The following is a 14781-nucleotide window of genomic DNA, read 5'->3' as shown; positions in this document are numbered from 1 at the left end:
GGCCAAAGTAATCGTTTCGGTTCACTGAGTTGGAGGATGATTGTTTACTTTCGGTCTACTTCTATGAAGCCCCTAGGGACATATCAATCAAGCGGGAATTCAAGGATCAGAGTTCAAAGGTCGCATAGTGTCCCTCCGGATCAGACCTCGAGGCGGATGTCTTCGTTGTCGAACATGGGTCATTCGAAACACCTCGCCCCGATTACAGTTCCCTTTCATCAAAGATGACCGAATCAGTCGAGGTGTCCCGAATGCCACAAAAGGTGTAAAATATTTTCCCTGTCGTGACATGCACCAATGTTTTACCGACCGTATCAAATTCCAAGAAGAATTCCAAACCGTGGATTGATGATCGGGCCCCGGCGATACAAGTAAGTTCCAAACTAAGACTGGATATGTTATCTAAAAAAATGCAGGTGACGAACCTTATTAAACAACGGACTAATCAAGTGTTAAGATTAACTTAGTGTTCGGACTAAGCAATTGCAAGTGTTCAGACTTACTTAGTGTCCAGACTAACAACGTTTTCGGACTTACCAACTGTTTGGACTAACCAACATTTACTGTTAAAAAATGCAACAAATATAATAGTGTTGTAAAATAAAAACATTTTAATATACATCAATGGATTTTTATAATATATAAGAAAAACATGTAGTGAATCATAAATAAAACACTCGTTGAAAATACAACACAACTGGAACACATGTTTATGATGAACGTGTGTGAACAGGAACACGTGGTCCCGATACACGTGTGTGAACAAGAACACGTGGTCCCGATACACGTGTGTGAACAAGAACACGTGGTCCCGATCCACGTGTGTGAACAAGAACACGTGGTCCCGATACACGTGTGTGAACAAGAACACGTGGTCCCGATCCACGTGTGTGAACAAGAACACGTGGTCCCGATACACGTGTGTGAACAAGAACACGTGGTCCCGATCCACGTGTGTGAACAAGAACACGTGGTCCCGATACACGTGTGTGAACAAGAACACGTGGTCCCGATCCACGTGTGTGAACAAGAACACGTGGTCCCGATACACGTGTGTGAACAAGAACACGTGGTCCCGATCCACGTGTGTGAACAAGAACACGTGGTCCCGATACACGTGTGTGAACAAGAACACGTGGTCCCGATCCACGTGTGTGAACAAGAACACGTGGTCCCGATACACGTGTGTGAACAGAAACACGTGGACCCGATACACGTGTGTGCAAAGGACACGTGGTCCCGATACACATGTGTGTATAGGAACACGTGGTCCCGATGCACGTGTGTGAACAGGAACACGTAGTCTTCGATACACTTGTGTACATAGGAGCACATGGTCCCGATGCATGTGTAACACGTGATCCTCATAAAGGTGTACGTCAAGGAACACGTGTTCAAAAAATTGAACTGCTGAACATATCTAATATATATTTTTCGTGATCCGGCTTTCCCTTAATTAAAACATAAAGCAATCAAACTTTATCAAACCAACAAGATTTTGTTTTGCAAATCGTGATAGTACCAGGTTGTAACTGATTTTGATACTCGTTATAGATCCAGATTATTTCCTAATATTTGGGTAAGTGTTTCTTCTCCTTTTTTTGTATTTTATTTAAATTGTGAGAGGGCATTGATAAATTGGTTAAACTTGAGCCCAATCCATATCGTATCTTCAGTTCGGCAATGGAAATATATCTATCGTCGAAAATAGCAACTCCTGTAATTTCCTTTTCAATGCAAACAGAACCTTTCAATGTGACTACTTTAGGAACATGCCACTTCTTTCGGAAAGGGGTTTATTCTCAAACAAATATTTTAACTTAAGTGTTATGAATCGGATGTTACCATATGTGATAAAAATTGCTGTTCATTTATCATATGTACAATATAATCTTCAAAACGTTAAACTTTTCAACTATGAACGGAACAAACAAAATAGTCTACATTATTTGATATGTTTGTGAATATTAATCTCAACGAATTATTCCGAGGGTTTAATTTTTTAAATGAAAACATCACATGTCTGAAATGTTTACCCGAGATGTTTGAACTGTTGGTCGAACATCCTGATAGATACTACCAGATTAATATCACTGTATGAATTATTAATAGCGATACTTAAGACCTTTTAATTTATGTATACGGTTAAACTTAAATAGTGTTATGTATTTTAGAAACGGCTATACTACGTTGTAATAACTTGTGCCCAGTCCATTTGTAATGATTTGCAATCAAAGACATTAAACTTAAACTTTTAATATGTGTACATGTTTATCTTTGGATTAAAATTTTAAAAAAAATCTGACTATAGTTCATATAGGAAAATCAAGTACGGCTAATCAGCGTGATGATGAGTGGACCAACGAGAGCACAACCTGATAATCTGGAAAATTCGCTTACAATAATAAGATTAATTAAGCAGTAAAAATTCGTGTTTCTATGATGGCTGATTAGGGCCAGTTCTGATTTTTTCGCCTTTTCAGTTTGTAAAAAAGCGCCGTGGTTTTTTTAACAATAGGGTGCTTGTTACAGAAAAAAAACCTGTTTTATTCATAAACGGCACTTCGTCGAGTCGAAAAAGACTATAAAGTGGCGCTTTTTCTTTTGTCTCGACAAAGCGCCATTTTGTAAATTAGAAAGACGCTTTTTGGCTAAAAAAGCGATAAACGCCGTTCAGCAAAGTAAATCATGCTTTTTGTCGTTTTGTCACGACGACCAGGCGCCGTTTAAGAAGAAAACAGCGCTTTTATCTCTTCCTCGCCGCGAAACACATCCAAAGACAGAAAAAGCAAAATAGCCCTAAAAAGACACCTTATATTGCTTAAGTCCAGACGCCTATTTAAAAAATATTTTTAAAAAAAGATCGTTTTAGTCCATATGATGAAATTAGGTTTCCGTTGAGAAAGCAAGATTTTCGGAATTTCGAAATCCGGCTCAACAAATGTCCAATGTATTTATTTTAAACGTCTGCTTGACACACAGGAACACATGTGTAAACAGTGGAACACATACAGGAACACATCAGAACACAACATGGGAACACAATTCACCGAGGAACACTTCAGAAATTATAGCCACACGTTGTCCCCTGGTATATTTCTTTCATCCTTGCGTGATGGAAAGACTGGTATTCCATGCTTCGGGTGTACGGCGAGGGACGAGATTTTGACGTCATCATATAGGTCTCGTGAGAGTAGGGAACATAGTTATAAGCGTCCGTATATGATCCCCGAGGGGGGAGTCTGAGGGGCGTGGATGAGAGACCGTGGTTCACTACACCAGTTGGGGACATACACGTGGAATCGTCCGACTCGGAAGAACCTGAAATAATAGAAAAGACAGGACCATTGTCAGAAAAACTATTTTCCTCGCTTGCGATAATACTTTGTTTTGTTTATGAATATAATAAACTTGTGAATTTTTACACAACCGGTAAGAATTTCAATATCGCCTATACCTTTACATGTGTACTTATAGACATAAATAATGCGACACTGACACTACAAATGAAACGATGTTATAGAACGTCAATGTAAAGTACAGATCAATTAACAACAGATAAGGAGAGAACAAATAAGTGAACATTTCTGTAAAGGGTATCGGATGCAGATTCCGATAATATCTTGACGTTAGATCTTATCCGCTGATCAAAACCACAATTTGATGATACCGCATCAAGTATTTCTTTTTCCTAATACTTCTATTCAATTCATGGAATAGAGTGAAATTATTGAAATAGGATGTAAATGATTGAGCTATATGACGTCACTTTGGCTTCCAGTTTTAGCTTACATTTTTCTTTGTCGTCAGAGCCTCGTTTCCGGGTGATATTGGCGAGATGCAAGGAACTAGGACGGTGTTGGTTTCGTGGACGGGAGCAGGGGTTCAAGTGGGATATCACGTCCACCATACTGACGAGGGAAAGAAAAGGTGTAAGTTATATGTCATATTTACAAAAATAAAATAACAATACTTAGCAAGTGTAACAGCAGATGAAAAAAATGCACGGAACCCACCGAACTCTAGACAGACGCTCTACCAATTGTGCTTCCTGGTCGCCGACGATCGACCCAGACCAGTTCCACTACACAAGAGATTAAAATAGTATTCATCGTTTGACACACAAAAAACGGGTGTTTCTCATAGTACTTGCCAAATACCAAGGCCTATCTTCATGAAACCATTATCATGCTCAGGCCAGAATTCTGCGCTGAAGCAATTTTTATTTTAGAGTCGCAGGAAAGCATACGGCACAATCAGTACGCTAAGTCCAGAAAATAAAACGCTATTATGCTTAAATATCATCAAATATTCGTCGAAATCATTGAAAAGAGCGAAATTTCGATAATTAAACAACAATGTATAGGGAACTGAGATTGAGCATGGGAACGTTTCTATGAATTTTTGTCATGGCCTCTGTGTCACAAACTTTTCCTAGCTGAAGATGTTTAATTGGAAAATATAACTGAGGTAAAGAAAAGTTCCAATATTTTCAGAATTTTTCTTGATTTCAAAACTTCAATAATGAAAAATCCTAAGTAAAGGAAGTCTTTGTAGATAAGGAGCATTCGTGAAACCTGGACCAGCCTCATTGTTTAGCACGTGACTAACTATTTACTGTCTGACAAATAATACTGTAACTTTAACAATGCAAACAACATAAGGAATTGAGAGTTTCGATACATCCAAGACTTTAAATTAATTGGAGTTTGTAGGATTATTAAAAAAAATGTATTGTCGTGTTTCTTTGTACATTTAAACGTGACACTATGATCCGGATACAGTCACCGATCAGTAGCGGTGGTGTGTTCTGCCTTGAGTTCCCTTTGTAACTACATTATATACGTGTTGGCCCTAATTACCTGTTTTTGTGTAAGATTTCTCGTTGATTTTCTGCATCTCAGAAAATTAGGGCTATACAATTCTCGCCTTTTGTTTATATAAATAAATAGCTTACTCGACTAAAATAAATATCATAACAACAGCCATTTATCTTAGAACATCTTTTTACCCAAAAAGCTAGAAAGTATACTTGTTCCTCAACCTTGCACCAAACTTGACATCAAACCGGAAAATGGCGTTTCTACCCTTGACTTTTCTCAGGTTTTACAGTTTAGATTATATTTGCATCATACTGGCACCATGTGCATAACAAGAAATCAGATCTGAATCTAGTAACATATTCCGGCTTCTGCATTGTTTTTGCACAATTGAAGGGCCGCAAGATAAACAGAATACATGACTATTGGTATACAATCTAGGATGTGTTTAGGACTCGGGACAGAAAGACGCATACGGCCTGCTAAGGCTAACAGTAGTCATCTGTATCTATCCTTAATTTTACCGAAACGCACGTTTTATTTCAAGCCGTAACTCTTTGTATATCATAACTTATTATCTATCAAATACACAAAGGATATTAAATGGTGTTTCGTTGTATATACAGTATAAATTTCACTAGTATGGCAGAATAACGTTATTTTGCACTCGTGAAAATATCGGTATATTTTGCCGTATGATTGAAATACGCACGGTATATAACGTCTATAACAATTATTTTTTCTGTCTATAACATTTCAAAAATAAAACAATGAAAATATTGCTGCATCTAAAAAATTACGGGTGGTAGCATCGTAATATTTGACGTCAGGTTCTAATGACATCACGCGGGACACCAAGGCCCAGCGCAAATCTACAGCTGTTCTGCTACTTTCTGCAAGGGTTTACTTACAAAATTGTCATCATATATAAGATTTCTTTTATCTTCATTGTAGTGAAAATATTTTATTATCATATTGATAATTTTTGATAGTTCACTGATAAAAACGTATTATATTGCAAGCGCTTAATTAGACTTGAAAACATTCAAACAATGACAAATAAACATAGGTCCTTTAATTAGATGTCGAATCTGATCACAGCCGTAAGGGGTAGGTTTAAAGATAAATGTACAAAGTGTTTGCTTGATTATCAGCATCTACATTTTACTACTATGGATCTATTTAAAACTTCAGCGAGGTAGTCATTCTAAAACCAAGTACATTGTATACATATTTATATCCATCAAAAACAAAAATAAGCTGGTATACACTGTGTATTTTTATTTTTTCGGCTTACCATTCGTTAGGGTCTACGTCACGAAAACCTTTGGCAAACGGGTTACTAGCTATTTTGAGCTGTGTTATCTGGAAAAAATAAATAGATCGTTTTACACGAATGTTACCAACAAGCTAAATGATTCAACATGTCATGAGCTGTCAGCATCATTTAAAACCTCATCGGTTTTATCAAAAGCATCAATCTGAAATATTTTAATTCATTTTTGCCCCGTTTTAAACTGTACATAACCCCGTCAAAGTTTTTGTCCCGATTTATAAAAAGAGTTTTGACATTCTTAAATGTAAAATTCGGTAAATAAATTATAAATAGTGATTTAGAATTTACACTGCGTTTCTATGTTTGGTTCAAGTGTAATGTATCAGAAAAATCAACGAATTAATTGGTTTTGACGCTATTTTAATTGACATTTTTAATTAACTCACCCTATGGTTTTGATAGGCTGTTACCGCCATAAACTTGGTCTCGGAAAATATATACGTCTTGAAGTTTTCTGTATTTGAGCAATCTTCGGATTTAGGATTCACATATACCACGTGGAACCGCGGTTGGTATTTATGCATTGAATTCAGGATTATCTGTAAATAAAGAAACGGTACATACATTAGTCACGTATTGATTAGCGTTAGAGAAACAAACATCAACTTTTAAAACAAGCATTAACTTTTATAACAAGCATCGACTTATGAAAATCTAAGTTAATATATTAATACAAATTAGTAACATTTAGCGAGAAATATTTATCGTGTTATTGCAAATAGCAAGTTGATCTCAAATTACATTACAATCTTTTTTTTTTTTTCTTCGTTACACTATTTAAATACTAGAATTTTTGTTGAAATGACCAGGAGATATTAAATGACCAGGAGATATTAAATGCTGGGATAATTTTTCAAACTATCCAGAGGGAAATTTGTAAGCAGCTGAAATATTTCTACACTGTAAGTAAATAAAAAACGTAATTGTTCTTTTCGGAACCCTTCTGAATTATCCGTCTGTAATAAATTCGTGAAATTCTTGATGCAATTTTTTAACAAACACGACCTGTTTCATACCTTTTTATATATCTGTAAAAATAATTTCTGTGAATTATATATTTGGAACATTAATATACATATATTTGCAAATTATGTTTTTATTTTCATATATGAAATTTTATAAGTTTTCCTTGAACTGTAAAAGTATAGCATGTTACCTATGTTAGCTGTATTTTCTTACACCCAGTAACAATGAAAACCGTTTGTTGAAGACCTTTGTGTTTGATTTATATTCAGATGGAAGGTGGACTCAGTGTAGTACAAACAAACGATCGTTTTAATAAATGACAATAGTTTACGCCTCACACCTGCCCATCTGACGGAATTCAATTTCATAGTCACGCTGGATTTCAGATATTAACTACATACCTATTTAATACAATCTCGGGTCCAGGTGAATGCGATTTTTCACCTCGGACCCGGTCACCGAGGATGAATTCAGCACAGCCAAGAATATTACAGGCAATTTAATTATCGAACTGTCCCTGTTTTGTTAATATATTGTTAACCATACAGAATCACAACTTGTCACTTATCGAGAAATCTTTGTGTTGAATTTTCTACTTAACCCACTCACCCCTAAAGTCACATTTGAACCTTACCAACTCAAAGACTGGACAGGTCTAGTTTAGATATGTAGAGGTGAATGAGAGGTAAATTAAGTACGGAACTATATTTTGCTCACAGGGACTTGATACAATGTACGAGAGAGTTTATTATAGTCGTGATACTATACACATACTACAATTTAGTAATATGTGTGGCCCCTGTGGTAGGCCTATCGCATGCTAATGAACGGACGCCACGAACCCAGGCCTGGTGTAACAGTTTCTTACATAAAGGATGAAGTGTAGTACTGTTAACACGGGGGTGTAGGATCGTTACCCAATAGGCATAGTCTATCACCATTAAATCTAATTCCAGTGACCTTTTACAGTAACCTCAATTTCAGTCAGATAAACAAAATGTCTACCACGTTTTCTGGCTTACATTGCCTTGCGATCTTGTGAAATAATGACGGGAAATATTCGTACCGATGGTTTGATTAACGAGCTTTAGATTCCGAGATTGATGTTGAAATTTTCCAGAGCCAGCAACTGTGTCAATCTCGTATAAAAAATGCGAAGAGAGAAAAAGTTTCGAAGAGGTGTATCTTCATAAAAAAAAAGTTTGCTTAACATTTTAAACGATGGGATTGTACATTTTTTTCGTTATATTTAAATTTCCAGAAAAAAACCCACTGAACGATTCATACCGGTGATTAAAAAATTGAAATGTACAAAACAAATATCTAGGCACGTTTAAAATAGTGATGCGTGTTAGCTTCTAACTGCACTGCGGGGGGGTATGCCTGACAATATTAAACATTTAGGGATCATTTTACTGTTAAGAGCTATTCTTCGATTTCTTATGACAATATCGCACTTGTCATGTCTAGAAGATTTTTGTAGTTGATCATTTAGTAACACAACGTACTATCTGTGTGTTTAACATTGAAGGAGCAACGTCAGTCAGCTGAAGGGAGCAGAAGATAGGACATAATTGTTTAAGTACATACTCATACTCATATTGAAATTGGGGAGGGGGGAGTGATAAGATCTACATAATCATTTCTATTGTCATTAATATAATAATAAAAAAATGTTTTGATAACAAACTTATAAATTGTCTTATAATTGAAATTCTGATAAATATTATATATATACCTGAAATATCTAATTGTTCAGTTTGCATCGAACTAAGAACTATATTGTCATCTTAAAGTCAAGAGATGATAGCTATGATCATTATTGAAAATACTAAGTAGGGAAACACCTATTTAACTTGTCGATGAAGAAAGTAAACATTTGACCATATATCAAATATGGCCGTACGCACCACAGGGCATCTACACCGAGGAGAGCGTCCTACAAGTACTATGTTTATTGCCATCAAATCACCTTACATGTTATTATAATAAATGTGCAAATACAATTAATCTGTTTGGTTGTTGGTTGTTTGAGGTTATTTTTTTTCACAACAGCTAATTGAATGAAGACGGGTGTTTATAGTGATACACCACCGAAAAGAACGAATACGGAAATGAGAAAAAAAGAAACATATATATCACAAGTGTTGCAATAGGGACAGCAGAACAAATTTGGATTCTTCAATTGCTCATAAGAGAAGCCCCTCGCCACCACCACCACCACTCCTGTTTTTACCGAATTAATGTGTAATTGTGTTGAGAGAAATATATGAACAGGGATAAATGACGTTGTTCCACAGAAATGACACCAATGAATGTATCCTCCTTAACCAAACAGTGTCTTATCACTGTGATCAGATACACGCTTAGAAGTCAAACACTGAGGTTTGTCATACTTCTGTAGCTTTGTGACGTCAATTATCACAAAGATAACACCATTACGGCGCTATGGTGATTGAAAGTAAACGTCATAACTGTCAGGTTGACGTCAACTGTTGATTACTTGGTAAGGTTTACCGACAGATTATTGCTTGTTACATACTTTTTATTGGCTGAACATATGTTAAACAAGAAACAGACATAACATTATGCTTATGTTGGTAATGAGTTGAATATGGCAACAAATACAATATTAACAAATACTCTGTAGAGGTTTTATATTACCTCCAGTGTAACAATTTCAACCATTTTTTAGCGTTATGGAAAATTTACAACAACAATGTACAAAAACCTGATAAGCTTGCAATATAATCGGTTAATCCAACTCAACATTATATTATCACATGTTGCTAAGGCTCATTTACAACAGCCCTAGATTTAGGATAGAAAGTACGTCCTAGGTGGAAGTTGCTGTAAAGCAACCATGTCTTTGATAGTGCTATGTTATGGTAAAGTTACAATACATGAAACCAAACTACGATGACTGGGAAAAGTATAGTAAGTACAAGTGAACACTATATTGTTGCATGGGTACGAAATACCACGCTATAGTATTGCGTTCGCATGAAATCATACTAGTATTGCATTAACAAGTGATTTGCCGTATCTGTTCTCCCTGCCGCCTTACCAAATCTCGCATAATCCGGAAAAATACTAATTTTAACTTTGTCCTAATATAAAAATACCAACTACTTCTTTTGTTAACTCATTCGCCTCTAAAGATACATTTGAACTCTTTTAATTCAAATGTTGGAATAGTTCATTATAAAATTTCAGGGGTTAATGAGTTAATAGAACCAATGTAATCGAAGCACCTTTCTGAATACTTGCGCAAAAATTAAGCCCAGATTACAATTCTATTTACTTTAGTACTTGCTCGTTTAAAAGCGAATACAAAACATTTTCAATTGAATATATACAAAATATAAAGTTTGGAATATGAAGTTAAACTTTGAACTTTTTGTTTCATGCATTAGCAAGAATAGTGTGTTAATCTAGGACCCCAATCAAGTTGTTTTGCATCCGATTAATTGCTATAGACCGCTTTATCACAACCTAGTTCGTAGTTCGTCTCAAAGCGGTTCAAAAATTATTATCTGTGATTAAAGGGCTTTTGCAACCAGCCAATCACTTTCTCAACTCCCTGGGGAACATACAGCCGGAGCTGCCATTTCGGCGCTCAAAGCTAGCATTCAACAATTCTAGCACTGCCCAACCACGTACTCATTTACAGCTGAGTAGACTGGAACAAGCGGAGTAAAGTATCTTGCTCAAGGATACAATACAGTGCCGTGCCGTGACTAGAACCCGCAACCGTTCGGTCACGAGCCCGGCGTCCTACCACTAGACTACCGTGGTTTACGAGGTTTACGTCAAAGAAACACCTTCTCAATATAATATAAACAGAAACTTTTTTCGCAAATATATAATTTTACCCAAGAATCTCTGTATGTACTTGTGGGTGTGTATGTGTGTGTTAGAGTATGGCAGATAATGATGTATTGTTTATTCTTGTATATAAGTTTATTTTGAACCGATGAGCCGTAACATTCAAGGTAATAAAGAACTGAACCTTCCTACCTACCTACTTACTCTATTGTGTGGGTGACGCAAGCTGAAACCCTTTTTTATTTCGGCTCAGTACTATTTTGAAAACAACAACATAAGAAAAGTTCAACTTACATGACCATTGTCATCCATAAGGTTATTTGTAAGTTTGAGTTTGTCGAATGACACAATTTGTTTCATCCATTGAGCTCCCTTGGCCGGGGAGTCTGGGTGGACGTGGATCCTCCCGGGCATATGTGGGTCAGCTTTTCCCGCCACTACCCAACTGGAACTATGGAAGGAGTAACGGTACCGCTTGTCATCACAAGGTACAAAGTCCATCATCACCATGTACTCAGCCATGGGGTCAAGGCCGTACATCCGTACCTGGAACGTGGGGAACATCCGTCTGTAACAGGTCAGATAGGAAAACAATATACCACAGTATTAATAGAGAAAACAAAGTATTCCTTTGTTGTATTTAACAATAATGTACCACAGCCCCCTCAGGCACAGAAATATCGTTTTGTAGGGTTCACTAATTTTAGTGTCAACGTGCACGTACAATACCACTGTGTAGTATTTAACCAATAATTTACCACAGCGTCATAATGCAGAGAAATGTCATTTTGTAGTATTTACCAATACCACAGCGTCACCAAGGTAACACAGCGTCTCCAAGGTAACACAGCGTCAACACTCAAGGAAATGATATTTTGTATTATTTACCAATATCATACCATAGCGTCACCAAGGTAACACAGCGTCAACACTCAATAGAAAGCTATTTTTTTATTATTTACCTATATCATACCACAGCGTCACCAAGGTAACACAGCGTCAACACTCAAGGAAATGATATTTTGTATTATTTACCAATATCAAAACACAGCGCCGACAATGCATCACAGCGTCAACATGCATATATACCATCATAAAGTGTATATTATCATTAATAAATCACAACGTCAACACGCAAATAAATAGAACATTTCAATAGTTATCAATTACACACACACAAAGGTGTGCCACAACGTCAAAATGCAAGGTAATGCTAGAATGCAGTATTTAATCATTCACCCCTGAAATTTCATAATGAACGGTTCCAACCTTTGAATTGGAAGTGTTCAAATGGGTCTTCAGGGGTGAATGAGTTATATTATTCGATTAAAAAATCAACAGCGACAACACACAATGAAATATCGTATATACCAATACCAATACCAATATCAGCTTCAACATTGAAGGAAATTACCATTGTGACATGATCTACACATCATTGTGTATCATTTAGCAATAGATTGATACCGCGTTATCAAAACGGACAATTCCATTATGTGTTATTTACCAATGAAAGTGCTAAGCATGAATTGTGTCATCATAATTACTATAAGAGGTGAAACGGATTTTACAAAACCGCAAAATACCATTGCTCAGGCAAAAACAAATAAACACAATTTGTGTTTGTCTCTTAGTAGTCAAAATAAAAAATACGACTACATAAAGAGTATTTTTGTATGATTTAAAATTACTTATAGAAATGTGACCGCGTTTTATTAACCCAAAGACACTATTTACTTATTAATTATTTCAATTGTTTGACTGTAAGTATAATTATTCCCCTCAAATGTATTTAAAATTCAATTTAATATATTATACCTGATTTGGATCAAAAAATTTTGTATTGAACACCGAAACAAAATAAGCAAAGCATAAGACAAGCATAGTAAGTGAATTATAAAGATAACCATATAAAGAAAGGAAATCATTAGATAAAAATAAGTAAAATGAAAGTTTTGTATAATAGGTAAATTATAAGATAAGTATTATAAGTAAATTATAAAATTAGCATAATACGTAAATTATAAGATAAGTATTATAAGTAAAATAAAAGATAGGTATAATAAATAAATTATAAGATAAGCATAATAAGTAAATTATAAGATTAGTATTATTATAAGTAAATTATAAGATTAGTATAATAAGTAAATTATGAGATAGGTAGTAAAGCAGTTTAATCGATGTCATATACAAGTTGAATATAGGCAATGATTCCCAGACGACTATCAGTGTTCCTCTGAACTCCTCACCCGAGGTCTGTGACGATGGAGACGTCTGTAGTTCGGATACCTAACGCTGGGATACGTTCAGTGTAATGTACCGATATCTGTGGTGTGGATCACACATGTAATTGAGTTATCTAGAATATGTATCTATCCTCTCTTGTCAAACTAGCAGGTCCAGGAGGTTTGAAGGAGTCTATCCGACGTATAGACTATATTACAGGGTTTCAAGTCAAGCCCTCAACTCTACAACATTGTACATTACGTATGGGAGGTTGGGGCTGTATTACAGTATTGCTGTGTTGATATATGTTGTGAATGAGAGTTGACAGTTTACGTGTAGTCTGTCTGAAATAAAACGAGTCCATGCTAATTAAGCCGATTGATAAATTTTGAGTAGAAAGCTGACAATTTTTTACCATTTCAAAATTGTAAGGTGCATTTAATTTTGCAGGGTCATAATTTCGCGTTTTATTTTGTTCTTAGACTTATTTATCTTTGTTGTAATGCATGTTGATATACCACAATGTATAATGATATTATTTTGTATCATATGATTGTTTTTGAGTTCAAACCGCCGCGAATATTACGCAAAGGAAACCTAAACATTTAGCAAAATATAAACAGAGAATAGCAATATTTCAACTTGCATGATGTGGCTAAATAGTAAGACTATTTTTATTTACATTGTTAGTGGTGCATCTTCATGAAGCAAGCAAGCGAACTCTCCTCCGTTCAAGTGACTGTTTAATAAAGCGGTCAGACAAATTTTAACTCATTCACCCCTGAAGACTCATTTAAGCTCCTCCAATCCGAAGGTTGGAATAATTCATTACGAAATATCAGGGATAAATGAGTTAATATACTGTATAAATGTTTTCCTCAAACAACGGAAATGATTTGTATATTGTACAACTATTGAGTAGGAAATTGTTTCTCAGATTTTGATTAGATAAAATAAATGTGGAAAGCATATTTTCATCGTCCATAACATTACAACCAATGCATTAAGGGCCATATACTATTCATACAGGATTGTTACCGCGGGCTTGTTGTTCACCCACAAAATAAGTCAAGCATCATTTTGACATTCTTAAGTGATTTGCGATATATCTTATGGATTAGCGGTCAACGAGGCGGTGAAAGACGCGAGGGGCATTCTATCGAGTTTTTGCTCTAGTAAATGTCATGCATACTTTAGCCGCTAAGCTCACCATTTATGATGTTACTGGCATACATTTATATATCAGGGTCAAGGTAGGGGGCTGAGAGCTATAAATATAATTAAGGATTATAGTATACATTATCATTATAACCAGCTCGAGTTATCTAGAATATGTATCTTACGATAATACACCAATAGGGGGCTGAGAGCTATAAATATAATTAAGGATTATAGTATACATTATCATTATAACCAGCTCGAGTTATCTAGAATATGTATCTTACGATAATACACCAATAGGGGGCTGAGAGCTATAAATATAATTAAGGATTATAGTATACATTATCATTATAACCAGCTCGAGTTATCTAGAATATGTATCTTACGATAATACACCAATAGGGGGCTGAGAGCTATAAATATAATTAAGGATTATAGTATACA

General features: G+C 35.5%; 1 protein-coding gene across 1 annotated transcript in view; it reads right to left on the bottom strand.

The window, feature by feature from the left end:
• Window positions 1-601: 601 nt before the first annotated feature.
• The window catches only part of LOC110462210 (T-box transcription factor TBX10-like), a 32651-nt gene continuing 18471 nt past the window's right edge, over window positions 602-14781 (bottom strand). Inside the window, exons 3-7 of the mRNA XM_021516067.1 lie at window positions 11245-11518; window positions 6543-6695; window positions 6118-6185; window positions 3793-3911; window positions 602-3321 (exon numbers count right to left, since the gene is read on the bottom strand). Coding sequence (XP_021371742.1) covers window positions 3062-3321; window positions 3793-3911; window positions 6118-6185; window positions 6543-6695; window positions 11245-11518 — 874 coding nt within the window. The 3' untranslated portion in view covers window positions 602-3061. The remainder of the gene's footprint in view (window positions 3322-3792; window positions 3912-6117; window positions 6186-6542; window positions 6696-11244; window positions 11519-14781) is intronic.

The sequence above is a fragment of the Mizuhopecten yessoensis genome, unplaced genomic scaffold, assembly GCF_002113885.1.
Source record: "Mizuhopecten yessoensis strain PY_sf001 unplaced genomic scaffold, ASM211388v2 scaffold10759, whole genome shotgun sequence".
In the NCBI taxonomy this organism is placed as follows: domain Eukaryota; kingdom Metazoa; phylum Mollusca; class Bivalvia; order Pectinida; family Pectinidae; genus Mizuhopecten; species Mizuhopecten yessoensis.
Note: the sequence above shows the minus strand (reverse complement) of the source record. Positions and strands in the feature narration are given on the sequence as shown.